General features: G+C 37.8%; 1 protein-coding gene across 1 annotated transcript in view; it reads right to left on the reverse strand.

The window, feature by feature from the left end:
* Positions 1–12,775, reverse strand: part of PIGK (phosphatidylinositol glycan anchor biosynthesis class K) — a 75,976-nt gene extending 63,201 nt beyond the window's left edge. The window contains exons 1-8 of the mRNA XM_076340422.1: positions 12,678–12,775; positions 10,875–10,928; positions 8,523–8,614; positions 4,712–4,847; positions 2,952–3,063; positions 2,487–2,583; positions 2,025–2,142; positions 1,122–1,232 (exon numbers count right to left, since the gene is read on the reverse strand). Of these exons, the coding sequence (XP_076196537.1) occupies positions 1,122–1,232; positions 2,025–2,142; positions 2,487–2,583; positions 2,952–3,063; positions 4,712–4,847; positions 8,523–8,614; positions 10,875–10,928; positions 12,678–12,770 (813 nt within the window). The 5' untranslated portion in view covers positions 12,771–12,775. The remainder of the gene's footprint in view (positions 1–1,121; positions 1,233–2,024; positions 2,143–2,486; positions 2,584–2,951; positions 3,064–4,711; positions 4,848–8,522; positions 8,615–10,874; positions 10,929–12,677) is intronic.
* Between the last annotated feature and the right edge of the window lie 9,633 nt (positions 12,776–22,408).

Here is a 22,408-nt window from a genome sequence, read left to right on the forward strand (position 1 = left end):
TTGCATATTCCTCTTTAACAAGATTGATTTTGAAGTTATCCGTATTCCATGATCAGAAGGTATTAAATTACAGGACAGAATTTCATTCCCATGGTAGTAGAAGAATCTTGAATCTTAGTCACTGAATCAATTCTGTATCACCATAAAATCTGTCAAGTGGGGGCTGTTCAGAGTGAATTCTACTACACATCTAGCAGCCAGGCTAACACCATCCCCTGTAGACAGAGGGTGGCATATAACTTTTGAGCAGCTGCTCCTTTTACAGAAATGAATCAAAGACAATGCGTTCTGGAAGTGGTGGCTCTTAGATCACTGACGCAGCATGTCAGCATTTACAGCTACAAGGCACCAAAGCATAATGTATTACTATAATGAAACTAGTGTTGGAATAGGTATAAAGGGTTAATAGACTATATAAAATATGGTTACTTTTTATGTCATCTCACCAGTGTATACATCTAACTGTTATAGAGGCATTTTCATGAATTTTGTCATAGGTTATCGGTTTTGGTTTGGTTTTTTTTTTTCCTCCTGCCTCATACCTGAAAGCTACAATTGATATTTACCTAAGATATAATTAACTCCAAACACTGATGGATTTGGACATATCTTGCTCAGGAACCTAAGCAGATATACAGAGAAATTAGTCTCTGCAGGCATTTGTGAGTACACAGTTAGAATTCTAACTGTTTAATCACCTTTGCAAAACAGTATCAATGGCTGCCTTTGGTTGTGACAGTTTCCTCATCTGCAAAGTGTCTGCTATCCACTAAGCTGATTTTAGAAGCTTCCTACTATCGTTTTTCACGTGCAAATACTTCATTCTATTGAAATGAATATTTAATGAATACTTTATTCATTTTTCAATGAATAAAAAAATCTGGCTAATTTTGGTTAATTTTTTCTGTAGCCAGCAAACCACTTCCACACTGAGGACAAGCCTTAAAGTGTTACACTATGACTACGTTTAATAACGGCAGAAAGACCCTCCCCCCGAAGCTGCTTCCAAGAGAAACAGCAGGAGAACAAAAACCATTTGGAGAACCCTACGGACAAAGTAAATTAGTTTTGAAACTGCTAAAGTCATTAGCATATTCATGAATCCTGAGTATTCTACTTACTAGGTCATTCATATTTGTCTGACTGGCTGGATGAATTTCTTCCAAGAACTCCAGCACATAGAATGTGTATCTGTCCATAAGATGAACGCCAATCCCAAGATCAGGTTGATGCTTAAAAACAACACACAGCGGTTATTGGGCTTTTGCAGGAGAGAACTCAGTATTTAGGAGAGGGAACAGAATGTAATAGCATGTTACAAAAGTTAAGCATAGGTTTTTTTGTTCGTAGGCAAATTACACAAAGAAAATGACTAGCCATGAAGAAACATACTGTTGACAAGCTGAATAACACAGTTTATCTTCATTTTTCTAGACTATATCCTGGTAATCTCCACGTTTGCCAAAAAGCAGGAAATCCCTTCTTCTTAATGGGCCAGTACAGATTTGTGGGCTGCCCTGAGCTTCTTAGGATTTGGAAAACAGGGCTGGGAGACACAGCTTATCTTATAGCACTGTACGGGTTTAGGTAATCCTGACCTGCTGGTTTTGGTCTGGCTAGGACCTCTCTCCTATCACTCCTTCTGTAATTCAGCTGCAATATAATTACACCAGGTGAGAGGTAGTGGGTATTTTTTTTTGTGTATGAAGTGTAAAAAGTCCTAGATTGAATATTCCCCATGCATCTCTCTCAGTAGTCTTCCCATAAAATTTCTTCCTGTCCTAGACAATGCATAGATCGGCCAGCAAGCACAGAAATCCATCGTTAGCCTTGTTCTTTGGGACAGTGCACAAAAACAAGCAGGAAAAGTACACTTACAAGTTTTGTCAAAACCACACTATGTAACTAAATACCTTACACATTCAGCAATTAGAAGGGAAATTTTTAGTTAAAAGTCAATAGGACCTGTGCTTTTATCTCAGGCATTCTGAAAATTGTCTTCAGGACCACAAAAATCTACTTACTGACAAAGAATCTTCTCCAACTTGGCTGCTAGCCAAGGCCATTATATTAGGTGAATAAAATCGTTCATACATGGATGCTCCTTGACACGTATCAATAATAAACAACAACTCATTGTACCTGAAAGAAATAGAACAGCCTCCTTACCTGTCTCTCTTTAAATTGAGACAACATATACATACTTTGCTTTTTAGTTATCAGGACAGCTGCTAGGAACCTAAGGAACAGAAGAGTTCACACTGACTGTAAGACGCGAGTTTAGTTGAAGCAATACATTCGAGCAGCTGCAACTGCAGGAAGCGGAAAACAAAAATTAAAACTCTTCTTTCGGAATGCAAACTTTTCATGAAATTTTATGGACAACAGATAGTATCACTGCTGAAGGTAAGCAAGGCCTACCTGTAAGACTTCAGGCATGTTCGTGAAATAGAGTATTTAACCTCTAAATAATGCTTTTTTCTTACCTTCTTTTCTGCCACATTTGTTCAAAGGCATCAGCAAGTTCTACATTTGTGATTTCTTCAGAATCTTGAAATTTTAGGAAACCATTTCCACCATGGCCTGACAGAAAAATCAGAAGTTAGGCAAGTATGTAGGTTAAAGGAAGATATTCAGCCTGGTTGACCATTTTTCTAAAAAAAAAAAAAAAAAAAGTAAACATAATTCTCTTTCTCCAGACAGACTCCAGCAAAAAAAATATTAGTACAGTAAGAACAGTACACATACATCATTTAAACTGGAAACTATACTTGCTAAGTACTGTGTTACAGGTTTTTTCTTAATTAGTATGACATACTAAAAAAAGAAAAAAAAACCTTTTGTTGATCCTTTTGTCTGTTTGGACTCCTGATGGGATTTCATGCTTTCAAACAGGTCCATCCAACTGAACAACAAACATCAATAAATTGTATACAGAAACCTGTAATTACCCGTCATATATATTAGAATATTGCTTCTGTCATCAGAAAGAAGACGTTTAGATCGCGGTGTGCTTGGTGGTATTCGTCCTGTTAATACACGCAAGAAATTTTCGACAGTAACCTATGAATAGAAGCATAAAGTAATTTTCTAAAGAGAAAAATATTGATTAACAACTCTAGGCTGGGTTACATAAATTAAATAATGGAGCACTAAAATAGAGAAGGCTTCAGGGAGACCTTATTGCAGCCTATCAGTACTTAAAGGGGGCTTATAAAAAAGACGGCGGCAGACTTTTTAGCAGGGCCTGTTACGACAGGACAAGGGGGAATGGCTTTAAACTAAAGGGGGGTAGATTTAGACGAGGTATAAGGAAGAAATTTTTTACACTGAGGGTGGTGAAACACTGGCACAGGTTGCCCAGAGAGGTGGTGGATGCCCCATCCCTGGAAACATTCAAGGTCAGGTTGGATGAGGCCCTGAGCAACCTGATCTAGTTGAAGATGTCCCTGCCCACAGCAGGGGGGCTGGACTAGATGACCTTTAGAGGTCCCTTCCAACCCAAACTATTCTATGATTCTAGGATTAAAATATGCAGCGTATCTAACCAGATGTAATATTGCATGGTATAAACTGCATAAACAGACATTTTCTGTTTAAGGTTTTACTGCAGGTTCACAATCACATGGTACCTTTTACTTTATCCCACTAACATCAGCCTGTTACTTTATTATTTATATCCAATAAGTCTACTACCATTATAATTTCTAAATACATTTTCATTGATCTGAAAACTTGTCAGCATATAGCTTTATTCTGCCAAAGCTGCTCATGTACTCACAAAATACGCCGACATTAGTGCGTGTTACCATGGAAAAATAAAAGTTTAAATTCCCTCTGCAACTCAGGAAAGGAAAAACAAGATCAATTTCGGTTACATAAGTCTTTGAGCGATCAGGTAAGACCCATCTGGATGGTGATTGTAAAACATCCTATCAAACACCACTTCCTCTTCATGCAGATGTACACAGCTCAAATGCTAGCAACAAATCCATACTCAGGAAAAAACATGATAAAAAGAACATATCTCTGTTTCAGTGTTGTATCTTCACTTCTTTATACAAAGCTTCAGAGAAATAAGACATCTACTATATACTTAAACATGTTCCTATAAACCTTTAGTAATGATTATATAGCACTATTAAACCATACAATTGATGTCCAATTTAAGATCAACTGGTAAAGACACTGTCTGTTTGAAGGAATATAACACAAAAATGGAAAGCTGATCATGAGATTTCTATATAGTAATTACTTTACAGTAATGATTAAGTTATGGCTTTTGTTTTATTTTGATAAAAGCATATGCTTAAGATTAGAAATTTAAGTAGGTCTCCCTAATAAACATTTCACTTGCGCGCCAGAAGTTTCACAGTGGTGTTAGGTGTTTGCAGGATGAGACACTGACCAGCCATTTCCAAAGAAGAGAAATTTCAGTAATATGTGTGTATTCCTAACACATACAAGGAGTTCCATAGATTCTTTTAACTGTGGAGATTCCATTATTTAGAATAGCCAATACACAACATGTTTCTAGTTTAACAAACTTCAAATACAAAACCGAGTATCAAAGAGGGGAGTTGATAATGAAAGCCCAGCCCAGAATCAGTAATGTGAATAGAAAGATTTCCTCAGACTTCACAGATGATGTATAAATCTTTAAACCAACACTAAAACCAAAGACCCAATGATTTAATTAAAGCACAGTCACCTCGTAGCTTCTGTAATCCACTTCCACATCATCTCCATAGACATTTAGCTCCATGTTTTTATGACTAAACACAGTAGCTGGTTTGGGATTTCTGGGATTACATGCCATATCATCTGCTAGCATCAGGACAATATGACTACGGAAAATAAGACAAAAACATTTCAGCCATTCTACTTCCACATAACAGTCAAACGGAAATTACAACAACACCGTCCCATGATTACAACAATAGCTTAACATTAAGAAGATTCCTGGAATTGTAAGTGAAACTTTGCTTAGTTATACCCTATTTCCTTATGTACATCCTCACTATTATAAAGATACCACACATGGAAATGCAGCTAGCTGTTATTTATCTACAGGATTAAGTTAGGCCAAAGAAGAGCACAAGAGTAGCTGACATGAGCAACTTTATGATACAGACTTGCCTGGACCTAGGCTGGCAGAACTCTTTATAAAAAATCCAGAGATTTTTATGGGGCACTAAATCATTTCATGCAGCTCCACAGAACAAATCACAGCCTGTTTACACCCCCTCAGACAAATCAGTTAAAAACTTTATGGCAAATTTTAATTAAATTTGAGAAGCTCCTGAACATTTCTCAAACGATTATACTACATCTGATACACTACTGTATGATTATCTGTGTTAACGGAATTTTCCTGAAGAACACAAGTAGGCTGACACCAGACGTTTTGTCTTCTTCATAGGACCAAGAAAAAAAACAACCCAGCATTTCATAGAACCGAGAAAAAAAACCCAGCACATTATAAAGCTGTTCCAAATTGCATGCAGCCAAAGATCTATATTTCACCTGGCAGGGTCAGGTTTGGGTCAAAATATGAAATAACAAGTAGTCACTGGAGACTGTTAGCACTAGGAAGAACGTGCCAGAGATGTCTGGAACAAGGTGAAGTCAGTCCTTTCCTTGGATAACCCTGTCTTGGATATAGTTTCTCCTGGACTGTGATCTTTGTGTTCTCCCAAACAATGCGTACAAAAGGAAAGCTCTGTATCCTGCAAAGAATGCTGCTAATTCAGACTCTCAGGCACACAGTTATAAATTAAACTGTGTCCTGCTATTTAAACACCACTCCTATGCTTATCATCATTCACCTATATGTCCGCATGAGCACTTTAAGAGTAAAGTTATTCTTTATTAAGCGCTGATATGGTCCACACTGTACAAAGGAAAAAAAAGGAAAAGAAAAAAAAGAAAAAGGAAAAAAAAAAGAAAAAAAAAAGAGAGAAATGCTGTCCAAAATAACATAAGCATAAATCCTTAAAAATAATCAAAGTAAATTATTTCGATGGGAATAAAATGCTGGCATAATTATGAAGCTGTAATGACAGAAGCCAGAGGAGGACAACTACAGAAGAGAAATAAAGATATTTTTTTTTCTCCACACATGCACAGCAGTACAAAACTATTTTTATAAAAGCGTATCATTAAAAGGGAATTAGTTGGAAGCAAGTGTTGAATATATGCCTTGCAGATTTACTGAGATAGTCATGTGTACACCCATTTTTTTTGTATTACAGTCAGAAGATAATATTTCAGACTAAGCCACCACTAGGCCTACAGTTTAGCACTGTATTTTTGCTAGGAATGTGTCTATTAAAAAAAAGAATTAAGAATCACACATCACTCAGTAAAAGGTCCTGCATAGTAGTAGTACAGACAGGTGAGCACAAACATGCAAAGTTTGTATACTGTATGGCATTCTCAAAAGCACATGAAATATCCCAGGTTAAACAGAACCGTGGTGTACAAGTGGTTCATACATGCAGCAAAACAATCTAGGTGTTAACTTGCAGCTTAAGTGTTAAACCAAAGTAATCTAACCATATATCACATTAATGCTATTTTCACGATGTAAAACTTATACTGTATAATGATTCCACAAATTAGAAAGAATTTCTGAATTCATTTTGGCTTTGCTTTATTTTAGCAAAACTTTTCTTTTACAAATTGGAGCATTGTGCCCACATGTCAACAAACCAGAGCAACTTACAGTTATAAAACCACAAATCATTTTATTAATGAGTTCTGTTGTTGGACGACACATCTATTTAAACCACCAAATTGACACAGTTCCATTCAAAATTAGGCTATGCACAAACACCTCCAAAAAAACCCAACCCCAAGAATCGTGATAAATGTTTATTTTTAAGATGTGATTTTGGGGTGGTTTTTTTAAGTCTTATCAATATTTTGAATGAAGTCTTGCAGCAAAGAAAGAAAAACTTGTTTAAGGGAGAAACCCACTCAAATCCATGTAAAAATTGCTGCAAATGGGAAAAAATAGGTGCGCTCGCTCTCTAGGTCTTCTCCAATGTCTTATTCTTGACCTCAGTCTAAAGCATTGCTGGCTTTTTGAGATTCATTTCCAGATCCTTGCGTATGGATAAGAAACAGATCAGGCTACTGAACAACAGAAATCTCCAGCCATGCTGTAGTTTTTGCAGTATTTCTAAAACTGCTATCTATTTTGACATTAATAGTGAAAATGGATGGATGCAGAGAAGAAAGTCCTTGGGTAAGAGTAGAACTAGTGAAAGAATTTCTAAGGTAGTGCCTAGGGCACCTATGCTTCAAAAGCTATACAGGAGATAAGACAGATGCTTCTGAATGAGATGTGCAAAAAAAAAAATGCCATATTTCTGTGGCTTTCAGCCCACAGTGCTTAGGCAGTACGTTCCCTTGGATTTATAGCCCCCAAATGCTTCCAAAAACTAGGTTTCAACATCCCCTCTTTCAAAAACCGAGATGTCACTCTTTTTAAAAATAAACACAGGAAACAGGACGATACTGCCATTGCATTCACAGTGGAGTGGAAGCTAAGTGGAGACTCCAGATACTACAGTTTTGGATTTGGACAAAAAAAGGCCATACAAATTTGATCCAGTGGAATATGCATTTTGCAATGACAAAGCAGGCCATACCTCTTTAGGCAGACATGCTGGAAGAACTATCAGTCCCCTAAACTAACATTAAAAACCAGGACCACCAGGATTTCCATAGGAGCCTATGGATACCTATAACCTATTATTCAATGGATGCTGGTGCCTAAAATTTGCTTCCACAGTTCTGGTACAAGTAAATTGCATTCCAAAACAGCTGGATGGAACTGTGCCAGTACCCCTAGAACTTCCAGTAGGAACACAACTAAAAGACACTTCAGAACAGTTTGTTCACCTTCCTAATACTGTTGTCAGAGAAGGAATACTATTTTAACCATTGTGCTATCGCTAGAGAAACACAATTTGTATGGACAAAGCTTCTGGTTTCTCTAAAAACATCATGCAAAATGTATTTTTCAAGGCTACTTTCAATATGTAAGAGCTGCTTTGTTCAGGGCCTTTAGTTTAGAGACTCTCAGCGTAGCTGCAGATGTGGAAGTCTTACATTTTAGTACAGTTAGGGTTGCTAACATGTCCACACTGAAAGGAAATTAAACTACAGCAAAAGCCGTATCTCAGAGTAGTATTGTCATTGCTGAATGCATTTATCAATTTTCACATTACGCTTTCACCAATCTACTAAGTGGTACATTTTAGTGGCCAGATAGCTCCTCATGTTTTTAATCTAATTAGCCTATTCCAACTGGAAGTTCTATTATATAACTTGTTGCTTTTCCTTTTGAACAACATTGCTGCACTTTTCAATACACTGATGTGATCACATCCTTCCTTTTTACTTTTATGCAGTTAAACTGGGGAGAGAAATGTATTTTTATACCGCTTCAGACAACAAGAGAACTTTAATAGCACATTTGCAAGGAATTGTATTCACCTAGATTTCCTCACCTATCAGGAATGCCCAGTCTCTTGACACTTCTGTATACTGAAAGAGTATTTGCCACATGACGATAATTAAACCAGAATCGAGATGTACACACCTTGAATTTTTAAGGGAAAAAAAAAAGCATATTAAATAGTGTAAAAGATATAAATGGGCCTGGCACATTGCATCAGAAGACCATGATTACAGGAGTACCAACAAACTAGTAACAAATCAGAAAGAACATAGGAACACCAAGAAACTCGTGATATAAGCTTATATAAATCTTTGTTGTACCAAAGCAACAAATGCCGAAAATGAAAGTTTAAAAAAAAAGTTCTTAACATGAAAAAATTGTCATAAAACCCAACTAAGTATAGAAAGTGGCACTTTAGGGAATAATTCAGCAATAGTAAGTGGATAAGCTAAATTTTTTTCATTTGCTTTCTCCATATCAAACGGAAGAAAAATCAACGGAAGAGTTCTCATCTCAATAGCAAACCCATTCTGGGAGCGTTCTTGCACAAAGGCATAAGTGAATTCATGCAGAAGCCACACACAAGGGAAAATACACTGAGGACATTTGCATTTGAGGAGTCAAATATAATAAAGAAAGAGCTAAGTGAGCTCTAACCAAAATCTGAATACAAATTCTCAGAAATCTCAAAGGAGTTCAGGTTCTACTGTTTTAACAGGCACAGGGTTGGGGATCAGCCATTCCTGTACTTAAACTATTCCCTAGGTCAGATATTACTTAATCCGTCCTCAAAAACCTCAAACCAATGAGATTTCAAAAACCTTAAGAAGCAATCTGCTGTAGTCTCTTAGTAGCCTTACCATTGTCCTTGTGTTTAACTTAGGTTCACTACTTTTTGTTTGTTCCGCACCAAGGACAGCAATTGTCCTTTGGAGACAAATTTCCTTCACTTTTACAAGTCTTTCGAACAGACAAAGGAAGCAGCATTTAGAAGAGGTGACTTTAAAACCACAAAAACAGAGAAGCAGGAATGAGCATTTAAGAAAGTTTTTTAATTTTTCAGCTTTAAACGTACAGCTCTAATTTAAATAGAGACATCTTTAAATAAAGTTACATGATGTAACATCTTTTTCTTTACCCTTTCCATAAAAAGAAATGAGTAGTAGCTTAAATAATAATAAAAATTCAGCCTGAAAGGATCCCCTTGAGTCTCGATCATCCCGTCAGTTAGAAATTTAAAAAAAGCCCACAGGAATCAGTCCATGAGAACATTTGCCTTCCAGCAAGATTTAAAGCTCTGAAAACTAACTGTGGCCAATCTAGCAGTGACATTTCAAGATATTATCATCTGCCCCTTTCCTCCATTAGTGCCCTTACAACACAGTGGAAAATGTGTCTATGCTTTAAATATAGCTATTCACACTGCAGCATATTAATTCAAACTACTGATGAGGTGGGACTGCAATACAATCCCAGGCTTGAAGTGCTTAATAGCAGTAAAACCCTCCCTATTTTACTGCTTAAAGAATTAGTAGCAGTTGTTATAAAGCTTAATCATGAACTACTGAAAAAATACAACCAGCAGAGAATCTGTTGAGGACAGAAAGTATAGCTCCTTGGACCTAATTTTCCACTTTCTTTGTGTGTTTTTATGGGTACTAATAAAAGCACCTATTTGTTAATAGTATTAAAGTACTACTTGATGGTTTAATAGTTTCAAGTTTGTACATTGTAGAATATAGAAATTATTCCTTCTAATTCAATTAATTACCGTTAACTTTCCTTTTATATTGCTCAATTTTAGTATCTGGAAAACAAACAGCTGCTACTGAGTAATTACAATAGCATGCTGAAACAAATTAGTCATTAAGACCTGAATTGTGATTAAGAACCAATTGTGTAGCATGATTCAAAGCTAATAAAAGATTCATGGCAAAGAAAAAAAAAATCTAGGATAAGAACAGTTGATCTAAACATTATGTTGCCTGAATTTATTTTATTCTAAGCCTGTTATCACAAGTTAACAGATTGAGCAAGAAGAAAAATCAGAAATAAATTGTACCTTTCTGGTCAAAGAGCTATACTTCTCTGATATCAGAATTACACTTTTGTTCAATATGCAGTATGGTAATTTAACTGTTTTAATGCTGTCAGAACTTTTGTTTTATGAATCCTGCCATGTAGCTAGATGTTTTGAGTGCTTGAAATGCAGTCACACTGAGAAGATAATTTTATTATAGTATAATAAATTTGCAGGCACAATTTCAAATTTATTCATTTCCAAGTCTTTATCTTTCCATTTCTTTCAAATGAGCAGAATTCTTGAGTGACTGTTGCAATTATGGCTCCTGATGAAAAATTGTCAACTTTACTGGAAGAAAACAACCTGGACCACACTTACCAAAACCGCCCAGTTATTTGTATGTCCACTTCTAAAGAACTGTTCTGCTTGATCCTGAAAGACGGAGAAAGAAATGCCCACTCATATTTTTGTTGTTTCCACAAAAGTGTTCAATGCATATGTTTACCACAGCTTAACACTGAATAAACCTTACAAAAGCTTCAAGAGAGGTAGTTTTTCTTATTCTGTTTTACACATTTCATGCAAGCTAATTGCTCCAAATCTTTCCCTGAAAATTGCTAAATAACAAAGGAGAAAGAACTATTAGTCACTTTTAGCTTAGTTAAAACAAAAAGCCCACACATTTCTATTCCAAAGGACACTCCAAGAACAAAATAAAACGATTTATTGACCTATAGTTTCTTCCTTAATGAGAAAAGGGGCTTGGATTAATTTCTATTTTCATTGTTGCTCTCATCTTTTTAAAAGCAAGTAAGTGAATCTGCAATTTTAACCCATTCTAAATCCAAGGTGGTTACATTTATCTTCCAAAACGAGGAGCTATGACAACAACAACCTTCTCTATAGTCTGTGTAACCTTCTCTATAGTCTGTGTTATCCATAGTTCCCACCACGCTTTGCAGAGGAGAGGGCCCTTTTTCTTTAACAGATAGCATAAATCAGGACACAGAAAGGGGATAAGGCTTCCAGGAGGTAAGGGAACGAGTCTGTCAGAGGCCAAGAATCCAGACTTGCTGACTCTTAATCAGACTCTGTTAACTTTTGGAGGGGTACTGGGCTGATGCCTGTGGTCTCACACAAAACACACAGTAACAGAAAAAGTGCTTGTTAAAATATATATAAAGCATACTGTACTTCAAGTAGCAAACAATTTGCAGTTTAATTACTAATCTAAAGACTCTGTAAAAATATTTCTACTATTTTTTGTCCTATTTGTAATAATATACATATATATAGTGATATACTAATATATATAATAATATACTAATTTCAAGTATAACAATTTGTTAATAAAGCAGAATTCAAACGCAACCACCACTCCAGATGTAGCGTGGGCACTGTGCAAAATGCATAATTACTGAAATACGAAAGTACTCCCGCTTGAAAAAAAAAATTAGCTCCTTCTGTGTGTAAATGTCCCAGACCTGCGAGCAGGGCAGACGGCGCTCAGGCGCTCAAGCCCAGGTGAGCCCGGGCAGCTCGACCGCCAGTGAAACCGCCCAACACCCCGGCCCTGGTTTTTAACCGAAGAAACTCTCTTCGCACATAACTTCGCCAGCAAATGGTCGGAAAAGGAACACAGAACACCGACTACCGAAGGGTGCACCGCGCAGCCGAAGAGAGACCGCGTTTCAGAAACCCGCAAGCGTATTAAAAGACAGTTGGGTTTTTTTTAACTTTAAACAGTTTAAACAAGGTACACGTGCCTGACAAGCCCCGTTGTCTCTGGGACGTACTGCGTTACAGCTTATAAAACACTAAATCCCCGCGGCCGGGTGGGCAGCCGCCAGCAGCCCCGCGCGTTACGCCCACGGGGCAGAACGGAGCGGAGCGAGGCGGGGCCGGGGAAGGGCCTGCCCGCCCGGGGAAGGCAAGGCGGCGCGGGCACCGTCCGCGCCTCCGCTCGGGAGAGCCGCTCACGGACGACGCCCGCCGAAGCCAACACAACCCCTCCCAGAGCGCCTCGGGGCAGCTCCACCGGCGCGGCCCCCAGAGCGGCGGCAGGGCGGGCTCTGCCTGCGGAGGGGAGGAGATGGGGGAAACCAGCAGCATAGAGCCTGCGGCGCGGCCGAGCGCCGCCCGCCCTCTCTCGCCGCCGGCCGCTCCCACCAGCGTTCGTACCTGGACGCCGCTGGCGAGCGCTGCACCGCAGCACCCCAGGAGCAGGGCTGCGGCGGCGCGGACCCCGCAGACGGCGGACACGGCGGCCGCCATCTTACCCCGCCTCTTCCGCAAGGCTGCGGCCGCCGCAACTGCCGGAAGGGGGGAAGGGGCCTCTGCGCGTGCTCTGCGTCGCCGCCTCAGGGCGGGGAGCGGTGCCGTCGGCTGCTGCCTTTCCGCCGTTCCCGCCCCGTTTCGTTCTCTCCCGGCGCTTGGAAGGAGGCTGTTTGGCGGGAATAGTGCCCCCGCTCTGAGCCACGCCAGGCGCGTAGTCACGTATCGGAGCTCCCCCGGCCTTGCCAGCCCCTGGAGAGCTTGCTTTAAATCGATTTTTACAGAGCTGAGGCAGTAATGGTAGCAGATCTCACCATTGCCCTCTGTCGTGAGGTGTAACGAGGCCCTACCCTGACCTCCTCCATCCCTTGGACAGGCCCAGCTGGTGGTAGAAAACACTGGCTTCGCATCTCGCCTTTGTCTTGGGGGGCTCCTGGGGGCGTAACAATGGCCGTTTCAGCCTTCTACTGAAAATACGCTCGAATCTCTGGGCTTTGTTGAAGTTACCACGAGGGCAGGGTGGGGGGCGTGCTGAGCTGTGGGCCAAGGGTGGCCTCAGGCCTTGGTGGCTGCAGGGCAGAGCTGCCTTGGAGAGCGAAGGGGAGAGCTGGGGAGAGGGACCACCTTTGGTGGGGAGGAGAGGGGGATCTGAAAGTAGATCTTTTGTCAAGATGCCTTGCTATAGCCTCGCCTTTGGCATATACATCCCTCAGAGTCGATGAATCATCAGATTTTTATTTCAATCCATTGAACCACTTGGTATGATTCTTTTATTTCCACTAACTCATCCTGTCAACACCTTTGTTCAGTTGCCTGATGCCTTCCATTAGTGACGATTCAGAATCTGCCCTGAACCATGGATGCTATTTCCTGCTTCGTGTACTTGTCATCAGTAATGACTTTCTCAGACAGAAGCGTATTTCCATGTGTTGATGTTGGAATTTCAATAACATCACGTTTGCTGTTTGAAAGCATCACTGGTTTCCTCAATAAAAATATTCATCTGTGATTAGATCACCTTTTCTTTTTGTGCCTAAAGCTAACGAACTTACTCCCTTTCGAAGACTATAGCCACCAGCTCCTGTTGTGCCTGAACACATCTCCTGTGTGAGCCTTTTATGAACCTACTGAGAAGTGCTATGGGTGTCTGTGTCCCTTCGTGCCTGCCTGTAAGCTGCACTGTTTATCTTCTTGCTTCTAAACTAAATGATTTAAAGAATAGGACCAAGCTTAAGCTTTTTCCTTGCCCTTTCAAATGCTTCCACTTAGGTCTCTGATCATTCTCAGATGTGTTCAAGTTGTGTCAGTAATTCTAAAGGATAGGCAGCTATCTTTCAGAGTATGTACTCATGCAGTTTTATAAACTGCTGAGCTGATTTCATGTGCTTTGACTTGGATAGCTCCTCATTACCTTTCAGCTCACACATGGAGTTGGTCAAATAACACATGACAAATACAGAAGGTCTCAACTCTTTGACTAAACTTCTTTCTGTTATGCTTAGTTCTTTGCTCTTTGCAGCTATTACAAATATTCATTCTTTGGTATCATGCATTTTGGTCTATGGGAAAAACAGCTTTTCCCATAGAAATAATGTCATCAGCTGTATCTTGATGATGCATCTTTGAACCAGGCGTAAGTCCTGATGTTCGTACTGAATGAAAAGTTAGGTCAAATGTAACCAAAAGGTAACTTCAGCTTACCAAGAAACATTCCTGACATGAAAAGTAATTAACATCTTTTCTGTGAATAAAACTTAAAAACATCCTATTCACTTAAAAACTTCTGAACCTTCTGAAATTTGTATCACAGGTGACCTTTATTTTGTCATTCTCTAGAATAGTTGACTTTGTAGTTTTAATAACATTCTTTTAAGGTCATGATTTGCTACATAAGAAAAAAGGAAATGGAAAAAAAACCCCAAAATTTCTGTCACATAGCATTGGAATGATGTAAACATAGGTAACCAACTATGGACTCTACCAGCGGACATCTGCTACTTGTGCTGAGCAATTAAGAACTGTAGCAAATTCTCCTTACATGAAAGATCACTTGTAGGGGATGAGACATTTAAAATACTAGGTTTCACCAATAGCCAGAATAGTTTAAGCACACTTGTCCAGTCAATATTGCTGCTATTTTTCATGGGTTATATGTAGTTGGTTCTGCAGTCTACAGGAAGGTTTAGCTGGTTCTTGATGTAAAAGCATAGCTGCAAACTCATCAGTCTTGTGTCACATGCTGTCTGCTGCAGTGTGTGAGCAATGTTTGGATCAACTACAGTCACACTGCAGGTGTTGCTGTTTGATTTTAGGTGTTCAGGTCATATTGCTGCCTTTCCATCCCAGGGCAGAGACAGCACTGAGTTAGGGCAAACTCAGTTTCACAAGCTCATTGGAATATTCCAAAAGAATGGCCGTTATTCCCTCTGATTTATATGCTGCGTAATACAGTGCATACTTCACTTTTTTAGATCTGTCTCTGGTTTGCCTTCTGGATTCCCTTAGCCTGCTTGTGTTTATTTTGTAATGGATCTCTTTCTTCTTCTACTTCTGGCTTTTATTTCTTTACAGTCTCAGTCTTCCGTGGGCTTTAGTATTCATCAGACATGCATGAGTGTGCCAGTGCTTCAGGCATTATTCCTGGAGGTGGTATCACTTCTTTTTTTTTCCCCAGTAAGATAGTACCAAAAGCTTTGCCTTTGTTTTTTTCATCTTTATTCCCTTAGGCAGCCCTCAATACAGACTTGGTGTTTGCTTCCGTGCCTGTACAGGATTTTTTTATCTAGAAATTAAGCTCTGTGCTGTCTGCTTCTGTTTCTTCATTCTGCTTTCTTTTCATGCTAATCACAGTATTTTTCATGCTCTGAGTCTCTTTAGCTTGACCTTTGCCACAATGTTTCTTGTACCTCATGCTGAGTAATTAGAAAGGACACAAAATGTGCATCCCAAAATGATTTGTAATTAAAACAACTGTTTAAAAAGCTGCTGTAACTGCAGCTGGTATTCACATTGGTGCACATCTTGGTGCCCTTCCAGATTCTTTCCTCCTCTGGCAGGTTGCTCAGGCCCTAATCCTCTAATCTATACCCTCTAGAAATTGCCTTCTAAGAGCCATCTGTCAGCTTGCTCCTGTCCAGCATAGAGCAAACAAACCTAGCCTTCCTCTGAGGAGGGGAAGCAATCCCAAGTGTAACCCCATAAGCTCCTAAGACAGGTATTTGTGCCTACTAGAGTTTACCTGACACTTTTTGAGCACAAACTTTTTTTTTCTATACCAAAAATACCAATTAAATATCTTTAATTTTGTTGGCATTAACCTTGATTATATTACCTATATGTATCATAGAGTATCTCTTCTTCTATACTCTTGATCCTTGTTCTGTGTTTCTTTTCCTGTTTTTATCAGACTTGCACATACTGCCTGATAATTTTCTACTGTAGAAGATAAAGAAATATATCTTTGGCTGTATTTATTATGCTTCCAAAAGAAAAATGAAAAGGAACTCTTGCAATGAAGTAAGTCAACAAGACTGATTCTTAAGGAATCATCAATAATAGCTCAACTGTATTATCTCACTAAAAAAGTGCAGACTTACTACTTTCTTCATATTGACTGTCAATACAATAGATTAAAAAATTTATACCGACCAAACAAGTCTACAGTTTGGTATCCGAGCTGATAAAATGGCTATCTTCAAATACGGAACCTGAATGAAACAACGGCAATCAAATTAATGATTGATCTTACTCATTTGGGGGTTTTTCCCATTTCTGTTAGTGGAAGACTGGCTTGACTACAGAATGTTTGTACTTTGAAAAGATTTACAATAGCAAAGTAATAATGATAAAAAATACGCAAAAAGAATATGGTGAGAGTAATAGTTACAGAACTTTCAAAGGAAAATAACTTGAAAGAAGCCTTGCTTTGAATATTATCGAGCTGAAACAATTGTACTGAACTGTGTTTATCAACAGATTCTTTTTGAACACTGGCTAAACACATTAGAACCTATGCTTTTGTCCATCCATAGCATCAAGTTGCTTACCTCTACATTGGAATCAAACTAAATATTTTTTACTGTTATTTACAAAGTGATATTATAGACATCGTTTTTTACAGTGCCTTTTGAGGTTAGAATAGAACATGGGCAAAAACCTTGAAACCTATAATGAAATTCAGTTGACATTTGTTCTTAATGAATTAACCATCTACCTTGTCATCAGTTCTGTTCTGTCATTAATGACGCAAATATCACCAGGCATGGAGTTTCCATAATGTTGAATTGTGTAATAATCCAGTATTTCATCTTCAAAAGACATGAGGTTACGAACCATTCCAACAGCTTATCCTGTTGGTAAAATAAGTAAAACATGAGAAATGAAAATATGAAAAAATAGTGGCAGCTTGTTTACAGAGTTTGTTAGGTATAATGGCAGTCATGAAGTATGAATGCACATCCCATTTGGTCTCAGTGCATCGATATTTTTCTCAATAGAAAACAATGCTGAAAACTTCTGTCAAAACATTCTCATTTATTAACATAACAAAAATATGTGAAAAAACCAGCAGTAAAAAAAACCTTTTATCTTTTTAAAATTACCCTCTCCATTGTATTTTTCCATTAATATTTCAAAAGGGTTCAATCTCAAATAGAAAATTCATGGGCTTCTTAATTAGGAACAAGATAAGAATCTTAATTAAATTGCCCTAATAAAGCTAAGTTTATAACCATAGTTTTACTCTTGATTGCAAGCAGTGGATATAAGTGGATATACTTCTCACCATTAAGAAGTCATCATTTTCATTCCACTACTAGTTCTGACATCTCTATGATAAATCTGTCCGGTGTCCCAAACACACCAAGTACCTGAATGTCTCAGGAAAGCCCTCTCTGCAGTGAAGGAGCTGAAGTGCTGGTTCAATTAACTCAAGTAAAGGGCCATGTTGCTGATGGATCCATTTTAGCTCCCAAACCATTACTTAAAGCTATTGTGTGTATTCTTAGAATTCTCTACCGCCTGCAATCTAAATGTATCCTTTTGTCTTCCAAGTGATTTTCTTCATTCGCAAGCAAGGGTTTTTTTTACTCCATTGAGGACTACTCATCAGCTATATGAGAAAACAAACTCAAAAGTTCTGAAAATTAAAGGCTGAATGCACATCAGCTTTACCTGAAAAACGACTAGATTTAATATGAAAATTGTGTTAGAAAGAAGATATACAGTGAGCACTGAGTCAACTTTAAAAAAGGTTACTCACACATCAAGTACAATAACATTGATTAACATTAAATATTTGAACAGTGACTAAAACTGAATCCAGTAAATTGCCAGGAAAGGTTATGTAGATCACTGTGTGATGAGTACTGAAATGTTATCAGAACTGATCAGTAGAAGATTGCACTCGAGAAGCAAAATTTAAGATAAATCCAAAAATAGGCCATTAAGAAATTTAAAGAAATATTCCCAACAGAAGGAATAATTTAATTTTTAAAAATGTAAATATGCGTGATTATTTCTGTTTTTCCAGAGATTTCCAGAGTTATGGGGTAGAGTAGATCAAGACATCCCAAAAAATTTGTAGACAAAAGCTCACTTACACTTTTTACAGTAGCTGCTAGGCTGTGAACAAAAGTGGCAGTGGATCAGCAAACCTTAATAATTTCCCCGACTACTCAAACTGTGTAAAGCAGAGCATTTGGTTCCCTCTTTAGCTTCATTTAGCAGGATGCTGTAAAAGCTGCTACGGATCAGGTGGAAAGCACTCATGCTGAACTAAGCATGGAGTATCCTTCAATATACTATAAATTCTAACTCCATGCTTTTTGAAATTAAAAGTACCTATTTCTTTGAGCATATTTACTGGAAGCTATTCCCAAGTAGAAATGCCAGAATGACTTCATAAATTGCAATGATAATGCTTGGGAGCCAGATTTTGCTATGATTTATACAAATGCAATCTTGTTGAAATTTCCTTCTGTGCAGAAGGTCAGTAAAAGGCCTTTTCACCATTACAGTGCTGGCACCCAGTGCAAGGTGGAATTTTACTTAAAAAACTAAATGAGCTATTACTAAGCAGAAAGTCTGGATGAAACCAAACAACACATTCAGCAAGAAAGTGAAGTGGCAACTAGGCAATCCCCCAAATGCTAGCTTTTTTAAAAGCCAAATTGTGTGGCCTAAGTTGATCGGGACACTGTGCGAACTGAAGAGAACTGCCCACATGAGAATGCATTCAGTTACGAAATCTGTGAAAGTTTTTCTGTGTTGTTCTGCAACTCTCTCATGAATAAAAAAATCCAAACACTTTCTTTTTACCTGTCTTTATCTTTGTGTTAAGGAGTGTATCCCGATGAGATTTTTCTAACTGAAAGAGACCATCAAGAAAAAGTCCTAGTGATAACAAGAATTATCAATACATGAATATGTGCCTGTTGTTTCTATGTATCTGTCCTGTTCTATGACCTGAACTAATTGTTTTAGCTGCTAAATATATATTACATGAAAATGTAAAAGCTACATTTACTGCAGTTAATGACCTTTTACATTTTAAGATAGACATTCGAATTTACATGTTCATTCGAGGTGACTGATTTTTATATGGAGAAAAGACACCAATCAGTCAATCAGTTTCAACTAATCAGTGCCTTAATGGATGCATTTGCAAAAGTATTATCTCAGCAAAAATCATCTTCCTGCACTTTAACTCTCTGATAGTTAGCAAGGATTTCCTTAAACAAAATTTCTCTCATTATAACATTATGTAAATGCTGAAAAAAAAAAAACCCTTGCACTTGGGAAAAAAAAGATTACTAACAATACTTTATTAGAATAACCATTATGTATGTATATAGAAAAGATTTAAAGCATCAGAGGCTGCTATGTGTCCCAATTTCGTAGACTGTTCCGTGTGGTAATCTTGGCAGGCTTTTGCCTCACCACCCTGACCCAGCCCAAAGGTGTAAATTCAGGGCCAGTGAAATGGCCAGGCTCCCTACAGTTCAGTGACCCAAAACCCCAGATAGCACAATTTAGGTCAAAGCAGGCCAGGGATTAATTGAATATATGCCTGGATATACACCTTGGATGCTAGAGATTATAGAGGGGACATAAATCTGCATTTGTGACATCCTCTTTTCATTTTTTAACAGATTATTAGCTTTCTGGGCTGGAGGATATGACCTTGGATTAATATGGAGGATATGACAATGGATTAATCAATGGAAAAAGAAAGAAAAAACTTCCTTTTGGAATTCTCAAATCATTCAACCCAAGCTTTTAATAAAAGATCCAGGGTTTAAGCATGTCAAATACATATTATTTACTAAAGTCTATTAGCTGCATGTTCATATTAAATATATGTCTCAAGAAAATAATATATATATGTTTATCAGGTACAGAAATGAATGCTCTATTTGTGGACTGCAAGAATTCAAGATTGAAATTTCACAAACAGTACCTTAAAAAGAACAAACTAAGATTATTCTTTTCAGAATAATGACATCAAAATCATGATATGAGGTCAAGGGTACATAACTTCACTTGCTACTTAGCTTTGAAATAAATATGATAATTATTTGACTTTGCTAAATATAAAAATAATAAATGCTTTTCATCTGCACAGCACCTCTTACTGAAGGATCCCAAAGCATTCAGTGTTAATTTCATGTCATCCTGAAACCAGGAGACTTCCAACTCTATTCAAAAATTTGGGGTGTTACTACTATATATTCATTTTTGCTGTTTCATCTGATTCTGTTTGCCTGCATATTTCTGCAAGATAAGGAAAACAATTTCAATTTTTTTGGTTGTTACATATTGTCATGTTATGAGAAGCATTTTTAATACGGATTCACTTCCATGGATGGATTTTTATCACAGGATTCTAAGAGAGTATTTAAAATTAAGGCTGAACATATTTTGCCTGCCTTATATCCTCATCTAGGAACCAGAACAGTATAAACCATCTTTTCCATTTCCTTCAGTAATTCTGTATCTATTTATGATGATCTAAAATTGCCATATTGGTTTTCAAATCCTTTTGTGAAATAAATTCATCCATTAGGCTATTTATCTGCTCAGAATTCTAGAAATCAAATGTATTTTCTGTCTCTGAGGAGATCTTCATAGGTTCATAACTGAAAAATTTGTTTTGGAAAGGGAGTATGTCTGCGTGTGTATTAGTAATATTGAATGGTAAAATCAGTCCTTTTCCCAGAAATTGCTCATAACACTGTTTCCATAAAAGAAGTCAGCTAGGAAAGCTGTACAGTCTACCTCTGCAAGTCATGATTCTCTTTTCCCTAGCCCAGAGGCTGAAGGAATAAAAAGTTTCAGCAGAAAGCCAGGAAAATGCAGTAGAATATCATTAATTGTCAATCAACTTACATAGAACAATAACATGTCAGCTACACTACAGGGTAATTTTTAGAATTCTGTCCAAAACTGATGTGGAGGTGATTTAGCTATATAATGTAGAGAAAGAAGTCATTTAAGAGATCTTTGAATATTCAAATCTTTTCCAAATCGTACCAACTCAGCTGTAAGCCAGCAACAAAGGAAACAGTAAAGACTATAGCAAAATGCCTGAATCTGATCCATTAGTTATACCGAATATACCCACTACAGAAAAAAAAAAAATTACTTGCTTGGTGTTATTGCTAATAAATTAGTTTCTGATTTATCAGAAACAAATCATCACAAAGCATTCAACCACATGGTAAAGTTAGTAACTTCTTAGTTTCTCACTGTCCCAGTGGACTCCAAGAGCTGTGAAAGACATTTTTAAGACTGCAAACTTTGAGACAGCCATACTTTCAAATTTTTCAATAAATCAGGACAAGGAACATATTAGTGATATGTTTTATAAGATAACTTGAATAAAAGGAAATAAAAGATATTGACAAGGCTTGCTTCATGAACCCACTAAGATCCAGAATATAGAAGGAAAAACATTTGAAGTGATCACTTTTTCAAATACACACGAGTCAAAATAATATTTTTTTCTTGAACATTTATGAATAAATATGAAAGCTGCAGCCACAGAGTTTGTCACTTGTACAGCTGTGTCATTTTATAGTAACCTGCCTCTCGAGACAAGAAGTTCACATAGGAGCAGAACTTTGTAAGAAGTTCTCCTGAAAACAGCTATCCTTAACAAGCTTCTCCTGAATCCTGCCTCGTGTCATGACTCCAACACCCAGCCAGGGTGTATTTGCTTTCCAGAACACAATTGCCTCATCTCGTAAGAGATATTGGTAAGACAGGGCCAAGGGTCCTGTTCAGCGCTGCAGTTGAACAACTACTTAGTTTTATTGGATAGCATGACAGGAAAAAAAATGTCTTGGTGATTCAAGAAGTGCTGATGATTATTAGTAATTTCAAATGTTAAAAACTATTTGGTATCAGGCTCTATCCAACATCAGGCTAAACTCTTTTCTTCCATTTAGGCAGAAGTTTTCAACCCATGCTTTGCTGAATCCGAGTTCAAGTTCAACCATCATATGACAGTTTCATCAACTGTTCTGTTATCTTTGCTAATAAGCCATCTGGCAGGGTGTCATCTTCTACTGAAAACAGGTGTGTGATCCAATTCTCATTTGTTACACTGTCAAGAAAGCATTCACTGAAGTTGGTGA

The sequence above is a fragment of the Aptenodytes patagonicus genome, chromosome 5 (genome assembly GCF_965638725.1).
Source record: "Aptenodytes patagonicus chromosome 5, bAptPat1.pri.cur, whole genome shotgun sequence".
Taxonomy (NCBI): domain Eukaryota; kingdom Metazoa; phylum Chordata; class Aves; order Sphenisciformes; family Spheniscidae; genus Aptenodytes; species Aptenodytes patagonicus.